General features: G+C 35.6%; 4 protein-coding genes across 14 annotated transcripts in view; 3 read left to right on the forward strand and 1 right to left on the reverse strand.

Annotated features, from left to right (window-relative positions):
• The first annotated feature begins 5860 nt into the window (after positions 1 to 5860).
• Positions 5861 to 7229, forward strand: LOC143906781 (uncharacterized). Of its 2 annotated transcripts, XM_077423032.1 has the most exons (4): positions 5861 to 6093; positions 6226 to 6761; positions 6959 to 7013; positions 7044 to 7229. In XM_077423032.1, exons 1-4 carry the CDS (start codon positions 5997 to 5999, stop codon positions 7154 to 7156), a joined length of 801 nt encoding a protein of 266 aa, XP_077279158.1. In that variant the 5' UTR covers positions 5861 to 5996; the 3' UTR covers positions 7157 to 7229. The 2 variants fall into 2 exon arrangements, with proteins under 2 accessions (XP_077279158.1, XP_077279157.1); XM_077423031.1 differs by having other exon boundaries at positions 5866 to 6093; positions 6959 to 7229.
• A 496-nt stretch (positions 7230 to 7725) lies between these two features.
• On the forward strand, positions 7726 to 10796 carry LOC143906782 (transmembrane protein 222). Of its 5 annotated transcripts, XM_077423034.1 has the most exons (6): positions 7791 to 7905; positions 8327 to 8346; positions 8628 to 8733; positions 8970 to 9180; positions 9254 to 9384; positions 9468 to 10796. In XM_077423034.1, exons 1-6 carry the CDS (start codon positions 7835 to 7837, stop codon positions 9547 to 9549), a joined length of 621 nt encoding a protein of 206 aa, XP_077279160.1. In that variant the 5' UTR covers positions 7791 to 7834; the 3' UTR covers positions 9550 to 10796. The 5 variants fall into 5 exon arrangements, with proteins under 5 accessions (XP_077279162.1, XP_077279160.1, XP_077279159.1 ...); XM_077423036.1 differs by lacking the exons at positions 7791 to 7905; positions 8327 to 8346 and adding an exon at positions 7726 to 7762; XM_077423033.1 differs by lacking the exon at positions 8327 to 8346 and having other exon boundaries at positions 7827 to 7991.
• LOC143906785 (uncharacterized) lies at positions 9917 to 12535 on the reverse strand. 4 transcript variants are annotated; one of them, XM_077423040.1, is made up of 2 exons: positions 12213 to 12535; positions 9917 to 11610 (listed from the first exon to the last, which is right to left on the reverse strand). In XM_077423040.1, the coding sequence occupies exons 1-2, from the start codon at positions 12213 to 12215 to the stop codon at positions 11143 to 11145; spliced, it is 471 nt and encodes a 156-aa protein (XP_077279166.1). In that variant the 5' UTR covers positions 12216 to 12535; the 3' UTR covers positions 9917 to 11142. The 4 variants fall into 4 exon arrangements, with proteins under 4 accessions (XP_077279166.1, XP_077279168.1, XP_077279165.1 ...); XM_077423042.1 differs by having other exon boundaries at positions 12137 to 12532; XM_077423039.1 differs by having other exon boundaries at positions 9917 to 11613; positions 12213 to 12529.
• Positions 12536 to 14438: 1903 nt separating this feature from the next.
• The window catches only part of Hdac4 (histone deacetylase 4), a 211336-nt gene continuing 207059 nt past the window's right edge, over positions 14439 to 18715 (forward strand). For 2 of the 3 annotated variants that reach the window (XM_077423066.1, XM_077423071.1), the window contains exons 1-2: positions 14439 to 15678; positions 16062 to 16161. The gene's annotated coding sequence lies outside the window, so the exon portion shown is untranslated. The remainder of the gene's footprint in view (positions 15679 to 16061; positions 16162 to 18715) is intronic. The other variant, XM_077423072.1, reaches the window with a different exon arrangement.

Consider the following 18715-nt stretch of genomic DNA (forward strand, 5'->3'; position numbering starts at 1 on the left):
AAAAACAGCCGGCGATGGAAAAGAATTGAGTTCAAATACGTGGAAAGCGTCAGCTGAATTTGCAGAGAAGATGAATAGTATAATTGATGCTTGCAACTCTTACAGCCTTAATGTTACATTTGGTGGGAAACGGCCATTGTCACAGAAAAATCCCGATATTATAATGTTATTGACTGACTTTGTGCAGTGGTCTTCAGAATGGTCCAAAAATCCCAATAAAATAACTAAAGTTCCTTGCTTCAAAGGTTTCGTAATTACAGTACAAGCTATTCTTAATCTGTATCAGGAATTTGCAAGTAAATATGAAGGATTTGAACTTGCAACAGGTTTATGTAACCAAGATTCGGTAGAACATTTTTTTTCAAAACTTCGGCAACGCGGAGGATTCAATCCTAATCCAACCGCAAGAATGGTCCGACTGTCATTCAGACATATTCTTTCCACAGGTTATATTCAGACGAGTGACAAAGGCAACGTGCAATGTCCGGAGACTGAGACCCTTATTAATCAACCGAATCAGACAACTAAAAGGGTTGAAAATAATATGAATGCAAACGTTCCTTTTCTTGATGACGATGATGCTGATGCTGATTATCCAGAATTATTTATCAGAGACATTCTGGAAGAAATGGGTGATATGGACACCGAAAATGAAAATACACTTGGTAATTATGATGAAAATGCTATTACATTTTTTGCAGGGTATGTGGCACGACGATGTATTCAAAAAAATAATTGTGATGACTGTCGTACAACAATGTCGAAAACACCAATGGATGATGCGACGGCTAATGAAAAATATATTGAATATCGTGAATATCCGAACGCAGACGAAGATGCTCCAACAGTCACGAAATTAGTTCGACCAACAAGCCTTTTAACGAGATCATCAAAACGCAATTAATGGCTTTTAATAGTACATGGCAACGTCACTGGTCATCTACACAAGTTCTTCAGAAAATTGTAAACGAGGGTATGTATGCAACCAATAAAATGCATGCTGGATGGTTTGACACTAATGAAAAGTGTTACAATCATCGCATGCAAGCATTAAAATTCTTAATGACAGTTAAAATATATTCCCGTACACGGTATAATAATGGTGCTGCAAAAGCAATAAATACAGCTAATAGAAAATTAAAAAACTTGTCGAACAAATAAAAAGTATAAAAGTATAACTAAGTAATGAAAAGTAAAAGTAATAAAAAGTAAATATATAAAGTACTAAATTAAAAGATATACGAAGTCGAGAAAGTTAAAGTAAAAGAAAAAAGTAACGTAGAACGTATAAGATTAATATTATATATGCAAATTAAAATACATAAATATTTTCTTGAATATTTTGTTATTATTAGTATCTTGTTAATGTCATTACACAGAGAGAAATATTTCTTTACATTCGTGATTTCGATTTGTTTGGATTATATTTATTTCAGAGAAACAAATTTATTTTAAGTAAAACATTATTTTGTTGAATAGAAATTTTGTAATTTTATTACATTAAACCATTTGTTTAATAGAAAAAACACGATTGTTTGAAAGAATATGTTTCGATGAAAAAACATTTTCTTTGGTTACACTAAATATTACTCAATGAAATAAAACATTTCTTTACATAAAAATAATATAAAATATGTTTGATCGAAATAAGAGTGTTACTATTTACAATTAATGTTCTGTTTGGAATAACCGTTAAATCTGATTAAAAATCCAGAAGTAATGGCAAAGAATGTAAGATGAAAACTCAGCCAGGTTTGCGTATAGAAGAGCGCAGACATATGATCTGCTGTCTCTTTCTTTCCCGTGCTGTAAGTATAGCATACATGTTACCACGCGTTACTGGTTACCGGCTGATAGCTGTTCTACAGTTCTATACCAGCCCGAAGCTGGCTGAGCTGGCCGAGTCGTGTGCGTTACCCCCACGTAGCCCCCACCACGCGCTGTAGTAGCGTACAGAAACGCAACGTCGCAAACATAACATCTCTGGTGCAAACGTGTGCGAACCGCGAACGTGTCCGCGAACGTGTGCCGTGTGCCGTTAAACAAAGAAGCGAACGTGAAAAGTGTTTGAGAAGAATCGAGAGTTTCTGACGGGACTGACCGACGTTTCTGTGCGATCGCACTCTCACGGATATTTCCTTCGCGCTAGCCATTACATACTTATACGATTAAAGTTTGATACTTATACGATTAAAATGCTTCAAGTATATGTATTTAGTTTACCATCTGTTCTCATTTATTAATTTGTAAGTTGGAAGATCTTAGGAAACATTGGCGACTAACATTTTGCAAAATGTTTAAAGTATGTTTTTGATTTACCATATATTCTCGTTCATTTATTTGTCAGTTGTGAGATCTCTAAAAACATTGTCCAATGCCATTTATTTATGTTATAATGTGTAAAAGTCTAAAAATTACCATTTATTGTAATTATGTTGAAATAACAAAAATGGCCACAGTTACTTTTATATCAACATATAATTTATATTTTAATTTGAAGATATTTAAATATCTTATACAATATTGAAAGTAGTTGAAAAACACTGAAAAATATTTTCGTATAATAAAATATTTATATTTTAATATATTTTGTCTCTTTATTTTGTCTTGTTTATATATTTTTTTACATTACTTTTTAAGAGCAACACTTTTCTAATAACAATATATTTGTTTTTCAATTTGTGCCATATCTATCAAACTGCATCAATGTTTTATTTGCAATTAAATTAATTAACACAGTAAGGCTGATGGCAGAGAACAAGAGGCTATTGTATACAACAGCCTGTTACAACTTACGTTTTTCTCTGCCTTACTTTCCACTACAATAGATGTAAACGCCTAACGTCTTATTCTCTGCTATCTCAACCTTAGAAAGTATTTAAATAAAATAAGTTCTCAAATAAATCCCTAAAATTATCTCTGTTACTGAATTAGGTTATTTAATTATTTAATTAAAAGAACGAATTTTTTATTGAAATAATTAAATTATTTAATCAATATAATAAATTTATTTTTTTAGCAGTTGTAAGAGAGTTCCTTAGGGCCGATATCACAGTCTCCGATTAACGTAATCCATCGATTAAACTCACTCTGCATTTCTTTCTAACTGTCCCCCTAGAAAGAGACGAAGAGTGAGTTTAATCGGAGGATCACGTTAATCGAAGACTGTGATATCGGCCCTTAATGCAACAAAAATACGATTTAAGTGAAATAGTACAATACTTTAACTGAAACAATAAAATTGTTTCATTCAACAAAATTATAATTTAAGTGAAATAGTACAATACTTTAACTGAAACAATAAAATTGTTTCATTCAACAAAATTATAATTTAAGTGAAATAGTATATTACTTTAGTCGAAATAATGAAATTATTTCATTCAACATAAATGTAATTTAAGTACAATAGTGCAATACTTTAGCCAAAATAATAAAATTGTTTAAGTTAAAAAAATATTCAACTCTTTTTGAGAGATGATTTATTTTAAGGTAAAGATACATTTTATTTGAAAAGTCAAACAATTGCAATGTGTAGTTTAAACACTGATTCGGTTGGACTATTCCAATGCATAAATTTCTTTAGATTTAAGAAAATTTATTAAATCTAAAGAAACATTTCTCTCTGTGTATGTTCAGTAATATAACGGCATGGTAACATGATGTTGCATCTACAATGAGTACGTTGAGTATGAATTTTGCACATCATGCTACGTTACCGCAAATATTACTTTTCAGTAATAAGACAAAGTAATATGAATTTCTCAGTGTCATGGAAGATCGCAATCACAGTTGAAGTAATTGCATAAATCTCATAGACTAGCAAATCTATCACGGACTAGAACAAAAAGTTGTAATGCGATCATGCTGTGAAATTGAGAAATTATATCTATTTTCTTATTACCAATGACATTCTAAAAGATACGAATAATGATACAAATATTTTAAGGAAATACATTAATTTTTGTTATATTACACGTTGACACACGGTATTCAATATAATTACACAGGGCAAAGTGCAACACGAATACCGTGCAACATATAACATATGACATTCCAAATTATATTACAGTGATTTTTATAAATCACTACAAAAAGAAATGCCATGAATACAATTTTATAAATTGTATTCTTGTTAAAAAATGAATTGTATAATTTAACAGGAAATTTACTTGTAAATTTCCTCGTGATAAGATATGCTAGTCCTTGATTTATGCAATTATTTCGACTGTGATTGCGATCTTTGCGTCATGCTCATAAGTGTCAACCAGAATTACATTTTCCTCCTTACACTTTTATTTCAATATACGTTTAACGTTACATATAGTAAAGGCCTAAGTACAAAGACTGTCGTAACTTGTTCTCATCAAAATTGCTCATAGTATAAACAACAGAGTACATACCATAAGTCATAGAATAGAATCTGAAACGTACGATAATTTAATGTAATATTATGTTTAACATCAGATAACATTTAAAAAATTGTGAAATGTAATGCAAAAATAAAAAAACATTTTTCTGTAACATTATTTATATTAAAAGATATTTTACAAGTTATTTCAAATGAAACTACTACCTGGATTTGGGAATAACAGATATATATTTAAGATTATTTTTGCCATTTCTTGTCAAATATATACGACAATATAACAATAACGTATGCACACTTATTGGCCAAGCCAGGTATTGTGGTATTATTAATTTAAAACCTATTCTATCCATAGTACTCCTATAATATTTTCTCGTTATCCACACAAGTTTAAAATACATTAACTTTTCCATAGTTTAAATATATACATAAATGACATAAGTTGAGAAGCCTTTTTTTTCACGTTTGGCAAGACGGTAAGTATCATTACTTTTTTCTTTTCAAAGTTTTTTCTTAATAGTTATATTGTTAAATAAATTCCACTTTTCTTATTGCGTTAACTCCTTTGCGCAAAAGTTTACTGCTGTACAAAAGTTGGTGCACGATTTTTCGATTAATTATCTTGTACTTAATTTTATATACATATAATAACGTTTAACACATAGTACACTTATTGTTAGTGCTAGAACTAGATCGTGGTATTACATTCTTATTTTATGGGTTGTCTACGTATGTGTATATAAATAGTTAAGCACAAATGGCGTAGCATATAACTTCATTCTTCGGTCCACTGGAGCGGTCAGTGGATCGTCGCGTAGGGAACGGATAGGCTCCGTTAAAAAAGGCTCCGCCTACTGTAGCGAGAGCGTTTCGTGTACGCTGAGATGCAATTGCTTCGAAGCCATTGATACGGCTGCCATGGCTGTAAGAATGTTTGCAACAGTACTGTGTTGCGTCAACAGAAAACTGTTATTGTAATCTCTTTTTATCTCTGCTCTCTCTTCACATTTACTTTTAACGTGATGGCAAAATATCAGAGGCAAATAAATATACTTAATATTTATCAATAACATATATATACCATGTGAAATCAGTGAAATAGGGATTTATATATCGCATTGAAGATCGATACGGATTAATATAATATGTATAATGTGTTACAGTTTACACATAAAATGTATACTTTTTAATTTAACCTTTGCACTTCCGTAATGTAATAAACGTGTCAAGTTGCAAATCGATACGTTGCGGAGTCTTTCCTGGAGAAAATCCTGAATAAAGACTATACTTTTTTACACGTTCGAAAGTAAAATGGTTCTTACAATTAGTGTGTATCATGCATTTAACAATTCTTAATTAAAGAAGATTTTCAAGATTACATGCTGCTGCTTCTATCGGAAATGAATGTTGAAATGTATATGTCATCTAATCGCGTAGAAAATTTTCCTTATATACGGATATGTTAGTGGAAAGTAAGGAAGTTGTAGGGGACTGGAGATTGTTTTCAACATCATTGTACATTTATCATATATTTACAACATATAGCAATATAAATTATTGATATATTTGCGATCTATCAATTTCATGGAGCGCGCGCACGTGCGCGCGTTAGGATGAGATATCGGCAATCATGCGCGTACAGTCGATCACGATACGCGACGCGACGTTCCTTCTTCTTTCTTTCGTTGCGGTGCGAGGACGACGTGCGGTAGGCGACGAGCGATTCTGTGAGTATCATAACCGAAAATAACGATATTTACATTGTCGTGGAATGCAGTGTTATCACGTCCCGTGATTTTGGCCGTGATTCCACAACAATGTAAACATTTAAACGCTTAATTATATGTCATCTGTTTCAGCAAGTAAAAGTACGGTGGCAGCGATCTCGACGCCGACGACGGCCGCGACGGCTTCTACGGCCACGATGCCGACAACAGCAACGACGATCTCGGTGGCCGTGACGGCCCCCACGGCCACGATGCCGACGACGGCTGCGACGGCTCCTACGGCCACGATGCCGACGACAGCAACGACGACCCCGATGACCGTGACGGCCCCCACGGCCACGATGCCGACGACGGCCGCGACGGCTCCTACGGCCACGATGCCGACGACAGCAACGACGATCTCGGTGGCCGTGACGGCCCCCACGGCCACGATGCCGACGACGGCCGCGACGGCTCCTACGGCCACGATGCCGACGACAGCAACGACGACCCCGATGACCGTGACGGCCCCCACGACCACGATGCCGACGATGGCCGCGACGGCTCCTACGGCCACGATGCCGACGACAGCAACGACGACCCCGGCGGTCGTAACGGCGCCCATGGCCACGGCGACGATGTCGACCACAGCAACGGCTCCGACGGCGACTCAGCCGATCGTATTAAACGTAAGTGTTAAAATAATGAGATAATTTCTTATCATTATTGATAATGATTATTAACACTTTGCAATGACAGTCGCACATATCACATGTGACGCATACGTGACAGCGTTCGACAAAGTGTTAATAATGAAATTTATTTACGTATATATATATACACACGAAAATGTCATTTTACTTAAAATATTTATTTTTTGTTACAGCCTGAAACGTTAAGCTCGTTGGTGCGGGCGGTATACAACGCGATGCGAGGGAGAGGCAGAGGCAGAGGCAGAGGCAGAGGCAGAGGCAGAGGCAGAGGCAGTGGCAGAGGACGAGGTGGAGGTAGAGGAAGAGGCAGAGGCGAAGCTGGAGAAGATAAAAAAATCACCGGAATCCAAATTTATTACTATGAGAAATAATAACTTTTATATCATACTTTTATATCGTACTTCTTTTAATTTACTTTGAAATAAAATAACAATATTATACATATAGGTGATATATTTTATTTATGCGTAGCTGTTCCTCTGACTCCTAAAAATCCTTTCCTTCCTTACTTAACAAAAATAGTATTACGTTAACAAATTTTAATTTTTATGTTAATAAATTATATATATATATATATATTTAACAACTCGAGATTCGGCACTCGGCGAGACACCGTACGCGATATCCGAAATGCGTGGCATCGTGGCAACGTCGCATAGCCGGCGCGTGCCAAGGCAGCTAGCAGTCATAGACGGAGACAGTAAATCGTAAATCGTATGTCTGTCCTTCTCTCCTCGCTCGAAGCTTGCCGAGGCGCCGGGCCGGCCGAGCGCGGCCGAGCGCGGCCGAGCGTGGCCGAGCGAGGCCGCAGCATATCCCCACTAACTGGCTAGTTCGGACACGAACCATTAGCACGGACGCAAACCATGTGCGGTTACCGAGCGAAACGACGTAGTTGATACGCACTTTATCAGGGTGCGCGTCGGAAAATGTGACACAGAAAAATTGACGAAAAATGCCGGGATGGCCTCTCTCAGGTTTCTCTCTGCCAGTATACTCGCGACACTCGCGTAGCGCTACATCAGTGAAGTGTAGTAGGGTGCCATTACATGGAGCGCGGAAACGCGGAAACGCGGAAGCGCGGAAGACAAAATTTACTAGATTTCCGTCGATCCGTTCCGTCTGTTTTGAATGCCTTAATATTACATGGAGCATATTTTGAGCGGAAAAGCGGAACGGAGAATTATAAAATATTAATTTTTAACGGTATTTATTGATTAAAATGCTTGTATTCAATAGATAAGCTGAAAAGATAAGCATATTAATAAAAATTGCAATGAATTAAGTGAACACAATTTTAAGAAATGAATACAAATGTCTATTTGTCACTATACTGTTCCGCTTTTCCGCGCAAATTGTGCTCCATGTAATATAAGGAGAAACAAACTCGCGGAACGAACGCGTCAAAATCCGTTGTCAACGCGGATACAGTATACTCCATCAAATTTCGGAGCTGTTTAATCACATTGAAAAAAAAAAGCTTTTACACATACTCTTCGATTACTTTATTATTTAATAAAAGTGGCAGTATAATATTATAGATCCAAACATCATGTTGATGGTTATTATGAAGTATATCTTATATGCAAGCCAGGGTACATACATAGGCTGCGTTAAGTACTGGCAGTGAATATCGAAACGCAGCCATACATACATACACGATAATAGCGGATTCCGTTTTTCCGTTCGAACGTGCGGGACTCAACTCGCGGAAACGCGGAATCTAGTTACTATTCTGTTCCGCGCTTCCGCGTTTCCGCGTTTCCGCGCTCCATGTAATGGCACCCTCGTTATATATAATCCTGATGAGAGATGTTATGAAAGATCCTGATTTACTGACAGATATTCCAAAGCTGTCGAATGACTCGCCCGAGATGGATCTCAGCGTTCATCCGGAGAGACAAAGATTTCCTTTCTGCATCGTTTGGACCCCGTTGCCTATCCTAACGTAAGTCGTTCTCGATTAAATGCATTCTGACCATAACCTCGTCTCTGATTCTTATTTGCATCATCCGATATTCGTTAAACTGATAGTACTTATTGTTTATTGTACGTTGACAGCTATCGTAAAATGTAAAAATAATTCGTGAAATATACGAACTTCTCTCTCAAGTCAAGATTAATCACGCTGAATATAGTTATGCAGTTTATATAATTAATATAAACATTCAATTTTTTTTTAAGATACATTCTGCCTTTTATTGGACACATGGGCATCGCGACGTCAGCCGGAGTAATAAGGGACTTTGCTGGCCATTACTATGTTTCTGAAGACAACATGGCATTTGGTAAACCTACCAAATATTGGCAATTGGATTATACCAAAGCCAAGGGAGGCATACAAGGATGGGATGCCGGCGTAGCAGAAGCTAGCGAAATTTACAAAGCTAGAATGGTAACAGAAGCATAAATTTAGAGAATAGGAAGCTTTTATTTGACAATTGCGGTTCAAAACTGATTTCTTACAGCACAATTTATGCTGCGACAATTGTCATTCGCATGTGGCAACAGCTTTGAACTTGATGTCGTATGGCGACTCGAGCAGTTGGAACATGGTAAAACTTGCGTTGCTCATGTTACTTCACGGAAAGTATGTCAGGTAAAAACAAAATATATGTAGAAAAAGGAATTATATATGCAATTTTTTCCAATTGTCAATAATACTTATCACGTTTGTTTCAGTATTCTGGGCTTTCTTAAGACCTGGTTGCCCTTCTGCATACTTGTCACAATTATACTAGTGTTAACTTTATGTTTACATTAATTACATATATATTTATACTGGGCTGTCTCTTCTTGCCGAACCACGTGGACGCATACTGTGCGAATCTTTATTAATTAATTCTTCATTAATTATTAAGAAACTTGTATAACAGTAAAGTTTTTTATTCAGTTCAATTTGCTCTACTTACATACGAAAGATGGCACGGTAATTATCAGATAGCCTGTATATACATATATAAATTTAAAAAAACTATATATATATATATATATATATATATATATATACACAGGGTGTCCCATGACTCGAAATCCGTATATTAAAGGCGTTGTTGAAGTCATTTAGAGTTGAAATTGTTTAATAAACATGTCCGTAAATATTTGAAACATTTGGCAAGATTTTGCACTGAATCTGCAGGAGATAATTTTGAACAGAATTTGTAATACATTTGTAAACAAACAAGTTAAATTAAATGTCTTTTCTTTCCATTTTCAAATATGTACATCAACTTTCAACGTTCTGTTAGGAAGCATTTACGGATATATGTTTATTAAACAATTCCAACTCTAAATGACTTCAATCATACATCCTTAATGTATGGACCTCGAGCTCGAGTCATGGGACACTCTGTATATGTATGTACATACATATATATAAAATTATATATAAAATGTCAATTTACAATTATAGATTTAATGTTTTATTATATATTTATAATTATATTTATATATAATCGTGATATATCTTGAGATACTTGATGAGAATTTGACAAGTAAGAACATTCTTATATATTAATATAGCTTTCTTAAAGTAGTTTTCGGCATTGCACTCGCAAGTACATCAGTCATAAACCAGAATTTCGTATATACAAAAAAGTTTTGAGGGATGCCATGCTAAATTCTATCAGGAAACGCATCATCTATACCCACATTTGTCAGATATAAATATAATTTATTTGTTTAATTTTTACAACTTAAAATACACATATATATTGACTATATAAGCGTTATGTAACGATAAAATTAAGTGTAAGATATATGGCTTCTCTGTAACATTATATTGTGTATGCATATACATATATGTGTACGCCTAAAGAAAGTAATTATTTTTATCTATTATTTTACATTTTATTTATATACAGCTGTATAATCAATACAACCATTTTCTTCTTAACATGAGACATAAAACGTCGAGCATGTGCTTTAATTACATGTGTAGCATCATGGCAATAGTGGCAATGAATCTATATCTCCTTAAGCAACTTAAATATATAAAAAATATATCGTAAATATTTCTTTTATACTGATTGATTCCTACAAATTAATTTTCTTCTCAAAAGCTTAGTGTTTATATATTAATACACCCATTTTTGGAACTACTTAAAATGTCACGTTTTTATTTGTTCTTATATAAAAGATAGAAACGTTTTAAAAAAGTATGATGTGTGTAGAGTATCAAGAATCAAACTTAACGCTTATTACAGCGTTATATCACGCAATGTTCGCCTGTTAAAAAAGTGACTTTATTATATGTTCGTATAATTAGAAAATACATACGTATGTACCTAAGTTTGATTCTTTAATTCGTAAAATTTACATTCTCATTACACGTAACAACAATCTGAGGGTTTTCAAGTTAATCGTTAGTTCTGCTATCCATTTCTGTAATAACTCCCGTTTCAAGAGAGAAGTCGTAATCGTAATTTTGATTCTCTAATCTTTCAACGAAAGACATTATTTCGCTAATCCGTAGACCGTCTATCTCCAAGTCGTTGTTCATGTTACTTTGCAACTGTTTGCATAACTTAAATGGTACACCGCTTAGATAATGCGGAGGGTTATCCATTTGCTGAGCTAGTTTGGGTAAATTACCAGCCGACATTGCGGGATTCATTGGTGTTCCACCGATGAACGGATATAACCCACTGGGGTAAGGAGTACCGTGTTCACCCGTACTGTGTTCAACATTAGGTGGCAGGGAGGTTCGTCTTCTTTCAATTACTATGAAATCGTCCCCTGGATCTGCGGGAGGCTGTTCCTCTTGTTCGTCCCTGGATTCTGGAGGTGAATCCTTGTGCTTCTTTTTGCCAAAGAGCCAAGACATCTTCTGCAAAATATTGTTACCTAAAAATTTGCCCGGATTCTTCGTCGTAAATATAGATAAATCACAGTAAATCTTAAACACACTTAAAATCAGGCATATCTATCCGCAAATAACATATCTAGTGCAAAAGTCAGACTAAAAAAAAAACGAATAACACAAGCTTTGAAATGTCAAAGCTATTTTAACTATAACAATAGATGAAAATTAAAAATCATCCTTATAACAACTGAAGCAAGTGCAATATAGATTAACCTATTAGGAAAAAAAACAACAGAAACGCCAACACAGAAAACATTTTGTTTACAAAAGTAACAATGTCTATTAAGTCTTTTAACTTTTGCAGACGAAATGTCTTTTCTCAACTCTAACCTCTGGCCCAAGAGCGAGAAAGTAAGATATTACTTTATATACAAAAATTGTTCAGTCGTCGAAAGATTAAACAAGCTCGAGCTGTCGGCACAGAATTAAACAAAATTACGGGTCATGATAAGATCGTGCGCGAGGGAAAATCACAGGATTTACTCACGTGCAGGCAGGTTAAAAAGTAAAGAAAAGAGGATCTATGGCACACACTCAACGAACAGCCTGTGCTACAAACTGACCATCCTGCTATCGCTTTTGTCAGTCTCTTCTTTGAGATTGATAAGTCGACGCTCAAAAGGAGCTGTAGACACAAAAGCTATACTTTCGTTCGTACTCCGGAGTCCGGCGTCAGAACCGCGATGTGCGGAATAATGCGCGGAGTAACACAAAGTCACTTATCGAAGTAACAAGCAATAACAAGCTTGCCTGTCACCTCGCCAGATGTCAATAAGTCAGTTCGTATTTTTTAGCAGCACCATCCGCACTCAAATAAAATAAGTATATGCATATTCATACTAGACGCATGCATTGTTTCCTTGAGAGAAAGAGACAAGTGTAGAAAGTGTAAGTGACTAGAATAATATATATGTATAGATCTAATAACGACAGCGAGAATGACGCGGTGACGTCATCGTGAATTTCAAACACGCAATCGAATCGAACAATCGCAGCTGGCGGCGACGCCAATTACGCGACGCCAATTATCTTTCCTCCTTTATCTCAGATATAGTTATATCATCGCGTTTGGACATTATTGATCGTATCTATATATAAGCACTTAGGTAACACAGTGTATTCTATAAATATACTTTTGAGAGACTCATTTTTATAAAACCATCTCTCCCTCCTTTATCAATCTTTGCAACAAAAGCCGCGGAATTATCGCAGCTGAGTTTCATGTACAGTAAGTATTGTACAGCATTACAGTTTACCATAATTGCAATTATGTAAAGTGTTTCTTTCTTTAAATTTATTCATAGAACTCTGAGATCACATATATCTTAATAAATGCTCGAGGAAATATTTTTTATATATAAGATTATATCTACATATATATGATGTTTTCTCTCTCTCTCATATATAATCTCTATTATATATAGAATAATTGAAAAATAATTGAAAAATAATTGAAAAATAATTAGAAAAATAACTTTTGCCGACTTTTGCATTTTTTTTTTACAAAATTGTGATTAGATTATACAATATTCTGTTATATGTCATTTTTTCTCATTTCCACAAAATTTACTTTTTTGTAAAAAAAAATGCGAAAATTATTCTTTTAATTATATTCAAAATTCTTCTTACTATTATTTTTCATATATACGAACAAAGATTATATGTATAAGAGAAAGGAAACATATATAGATACATTTTAGACATAATTATATGTGAAAAATACTTTCCCAGATGTCAATGAAAAAATTTATATGTTTAGAAGCATCGTAGTTTTTTGTGTTGATTAAAACAATTTTAACATATTTGATATATTTTTACAGTTTCGCAATATATTAGATAAAATCGGTTTTCTCTACAAGAATTTTGTATAAAGAACTTTGCTAATTCATTTCAATATTTGTAATATACGAAGCTTTTACAGAATCATATCAATTCTACTGATTGTATTTGTGCAGTGCAACACTATATATTTAGGAGGCATCATTTTTCAATTATCACGAATTTGAACATTGTTTTCATGTTTCATATTCAGAGTACTTTGAATTTACTATTTGTCTTTTTACTATTTATAGCTTTTTAAAGGTAATAATTGATTTCGTGTTTTTTTATATTCACTACTTAAAATTTTGATCGAACAATTACAATTAGAACGCATCTAATTTAGTATGGAAAAAATTATTACTATGTAATGTGTATTGAATATAAGCGAAATATATAATGATTCTAGGAGGTGACGGAGCTGAGTTCGAATTTTAGCCAATGCATATAATAATTATCAATGCGCTATTTAAATAATTACGAAACAATATTCAATTGCTGTCATATCGATCTGCCGTTAAATTGTATTCGACAAATTTATTCAAACTTTGCTACTAGTTATGTTTTTAAATTACACCGCCGCGATATATTTAAACGCATCAATATTTATCAAAATTCATGCCAAAATGAAAAATGCCGTTGTATCACATCGCTAAAGGTGCGAATTCATGGGACGCTCGTTTCAGCGTATCGCGAAATCACGTGATTTCGCGCTGACGCTAGCGTCAAGCAAAGAAAGCTGGATTTTCTCAGCTTTAGCGTCAAAGCCAAAGCAGCGCGAAGACGCCGAAATTTTGACGCTGTTTTCCTTTTCATGAATTTCAATTGACGCCGACGTCACGTGTGGTCATGCGACCTTCTTGCCGCTGAAAATGAGCGTCGAGCGTCAGCATGAAAAGGCACCTTAACATATATTTTATGTGCCGATTCCCGACGAAATTTATTATTATAGACTACATATAACGCTCACAGAATTCGCTGCTTGTACAAACTACCGCTAGATGTTAGCACTGCCTCGAATTGCTCGCGTGTCGACGCGGAAAGCAGCGAAAACTTGAAGACGCGATATCATCGAAGATTCATCGCTCACAGATTTCAAATCTCGCGATTATCGAGTAAACTGACGAATTAAAAGAGAATTAAGAAACGACAACGTTCCATTTTTGATCATCGAATGATCACACGAAACATGAATATTTAACTGACGGTATACTACTACATTTTCACGTATCTACACCGGCGTCTCGCGAGTGCGTGTAAAATGTTATACGCTTCCCTGAAAATCGCGTTAACTGCGTTCAATTATGTCGGCCTGGCGGGGCGTTTATTATTCATACACATTTGCATTTTTTTTTTTTTCATTCCGGCCGCGATTCTCCCGAGGAGGGCGCGACAAGATCTCTTTCGCGAGGCGAGCGACGCGGCTTCCATGAGTTCCATGCGTTCCATGCGCCGAGCGATCTCAATGGGTTGTGTTCCAAAATTCACTCTGGGTAACTAAAATCTATAGTTTACGTTTACGTCACGTACACTATAGCATTTTAGTTAACTAGAGTGAATTTTGGAACGCAGCCATGCGGTATCCCGTGCGACGGGCACCGCGCCGAAGGCTCGCGAGCGCTCACGAGCGCCGGCGGGCGTGGCCGCCAAGCGCCGGTGAAACGTGCCGACCGGCCACGCGCCGCGCGCGTAGGTCGCGGCTGATCGGGACACACTCGGCACGGGACGGGATTCGTGCGCGATATCTTGTTTTGCGGGAAACGCGGAGATCCAACGGCGCGTCCGCTTCCCTCCTGCGCGCCTCTTCGTCCACTCGGCAACTCGCTGGGAAGAGGGGCGATCGCTGTCGCTGCCATGATACAAAGACAAGGGTATGCTCACTTGGTGGTAACCCATTGCGCAGAAATACGGAATAGTGGGGATGTCACCATACCTGTTTCCGGAACGGTTCGAGCAGGTTCGGCTCGAAATATGGCTACTGTTTATCGCTGTCAGCAGTCAATAGCAGTCTACAGCTGTATTTATTAAAATAAATTGTGCGGTTAAAGTCTACAGCTGTATTTATTGAAATGAATTGTGCGGTACAAGGGTGTAAAAACTATTATCGCAAAACAAAAAAATTGGGGAAAAAAGTGCAATATTTTTCATTCCCAAAAGAAAATGATATGGCACTGAAGTGGCTCGAAGTGTGTAAAACACAAGATACCAAAGGTAAAGTACCGTAAAAATAATTTGTGACATTACTGTAATAAATGATACAAACAATTCATTACATTCTGTTTTCTTTCTGCTTTATTTGTGCATGTAATGCACTCTCCTTTGTTCCGTATTGCATAATTTGGACTGCTAACTTTACCAAAACGTCACACTAACGACTCGGCTGTAACATTCGGGATTTTATCGTTACCTATAAGGTAAACGGCCCAGTTACAGGCACTGTTCTAGTTTCCGGCACCGACGGTACATTTATATTTGTAATAAATAAAGTTTTCGTCAAATATTAAAAAAATTACAAGCAAATTAAAGAGCGTTTTTTACTGTTGATTATTGCATAAACACTTTTTTTTAATGTTTCGTACTTAAATTACCGACAGTGAATGGGGCGACTCGCGCGTTTCAGTGGCTCCCGAAGGGCATTCCTAGGTGACACACCTTAGTGGTAGCGAACGTCAAACTGCTGATTTTTAGTATTATGTAAGTATTAAAACGTCATAATGGTTATATGAACATGTTCAGCACGAATCACATTATCGATTAGATAAGTAATAGTTCATCTGTATGTTAGTTTTTCCCTTAAATTCCCGATGCCAAGAAGTGCGTCACGTAATAAAGGTTATGTTTCACTTTTTGGCACAGAGTTTGTAATATGTTGCATCATCAATTTTGCTTTATTATTCTAGAAATTGAGGTAGATTTATTGATACTTGTAACTCAAAAATTTATGATAAAAAACATTTTTTATGAAAAAAATAATTCTAATGAATTTTTATGAAATTTGTTTGAAATTTATTAATTATTCAACACATTTTGACACTTTACGCTACAGATAAAGTTTGTTTTCTGTGTTTTATTTTCACCTGTCTTATTTTTTGTATTTTAATGTAATATATAAAAAATCTGTTGTAACAGAGTAAGCACAGATAGAGAAAAAAGTGATGGAGACTGTTACGTCCGGACGATCGTTCGGACGTCGGGGTGGGTTAATCAGTGAGAAAGAGTGAATTGAAACCTTCGCGATATTGTGTGAGTGCCTCACATGAACGAGGAGAGACGGTAAGTCTACTATATATATATATACATTTCTTCTTTAATTTTTGACTGGGTTGGTACTGACTTCTCTAAGTATCAGGCGGATTTTTTGCGTTAACGTCTCGATTTTCGTTATCTTAGGTAACTGTGGGTCTTGGACCATGGCACTCGATTGCTCCCGATTTGCAACGACCGGTGGTTCTACGCGAGGATCAGTTTTTACTGTCGGTGGCGGAACGGTGTTTAGCACGCGCGGATCGAAATCGCCGCCGGAATAATAGGCTCGTTGTAGCCTTTTCAGTTGATGAGCACGTCCCGATCGTCCGGATCGCACCATTGATGAAAAAATGTACCTACCTTGGTAACTTGCTGACCTCCGAGTACGTTATATAAGTATATAGTGACTGGTTCAACTTCCTTTCTCCATCAATCGCATGCAAGCGTGTGTGTGTGTGCGTGTGTTCTTGCGAGTACGCGTGTGTGTAAGGACCCTTACGGTAACGTGCAGGCAGTCGTAATTAATATATATATATATATATATATATATATTTTCGCTGATTTAGATCAGAGATGCCAGGTTTGCGTTTCGGCTACCCTACCACGGCGCGTGGTGGGGATAGCGCCCATGATTCGGCCAGCTTCGGGCTGGTAGAAGAGCGCAGACATATGATGTGCGGTCTCTTTCTTTCCCATGCTGTAGCTGGAGGCATACGCGTTACCACGCGTTACCACGCGTTACCATGCATTCCTGGTTACCGGCCGATAGCTCATATGATAAATTCTATCTCGCGTGTCCCTTTCCGCACAGACGCGAGACACTAATATCGTGTAATTTCTTGATAATATATCTAAATCTTTATTTTATATAATGTAAAAAAGTTACTAATTAAATAAGTCTTTAATATACATCGCATTTTACATTACATCGCCATTTATTTTATACATAAAATATATAAATTACAGAAATAAAAAATAGAAAGAGCATAAATGATAGAAATCCACTCTTGGCCAATATGTACGCCTTTTTCTCAAAAAATAAATTAAATAGATGTTATTTGTTTTGGAATTATTTTAAAAGTATAATTTGTATTTTGCTAATAGTAAATACATATATAGTAAAATAACAGAAGAAAAATATTATTTGTGCAAACATATGATATTCCTATTGTATATCTTCCTTGTAAATAAATAACGTACATATTGTTGCTCAACGGAAACCGCGAGAAGGTGGTGGTCTCTTCCGTCAAGAGGAAATGTAAAAAATTATTTCCTTTAATATTAAAGGAAACAATTTTTTACATTTCCAAAGAATGTATAGAATAGAAGATAGGTAGAAAGGATAGATATAAAATAGATATAAAAAAGGATAGATATAAAATATAAAAGAAAATTAAAGACAGAATAGAAAAAGAACAGTAAGACAGAGTATTAATTAGTTTTAAGGTCACTTTATACGATTTATAATTCACGACAGAATTTGGAACAAAATTGTGTATATAAAAAAACATTCAAAAAATTCAAAGTTTATTTATGAATATACTGCACGCACACACACACACACACACACACACACACACACACACACACACACACACACACACACTCACACACACACTATTCTGTCGTGAATTGTAAATTGTATAAAGTGGCCTTTATACTAGAAATACCAAATAATTTTTAACCGTTTCGATTTTTTAAATCACAGTAGAGTCTCGTTAAATTTGGCCTCCTGTAATTTTTGCATTCCTTTACATATACTTTTACAAACACTAATATCGTGCTCCTTCTATATCACAATGGGTGGGACTTAATTCGCTATGTAGCGATGATTGGCAGTCCATGCTGTGGTGAGGGTATTCCATAATTTTGGCATTCCGCTCTTATCGCCCCATCCGGTCAAAATTAGAGAGACTACTGTATTTTGGTCATATTAAAGGTTGAATAAATAGAATAAATTTATCATTAGAATAAAGAAAGTAATTAGTAAAAACTCAGACAA

The sequence above is a fragment of the Temnothorax americanus genome, unplaced genomic scaffold (assembly GCF_048541705.1).
Source record: "Temnothorax americanus isolate GAGA-0224 unplaced genomic scaffold, ASM4854170v1 Scaffold76, whole genome shotgun sequence".
Lineage (NCBI taxonomy): Eukaryota > Metazoa > Arthropoda > Insecta > Hymenoptera > Formicidae > Temnothorax > Temnothorax americanus.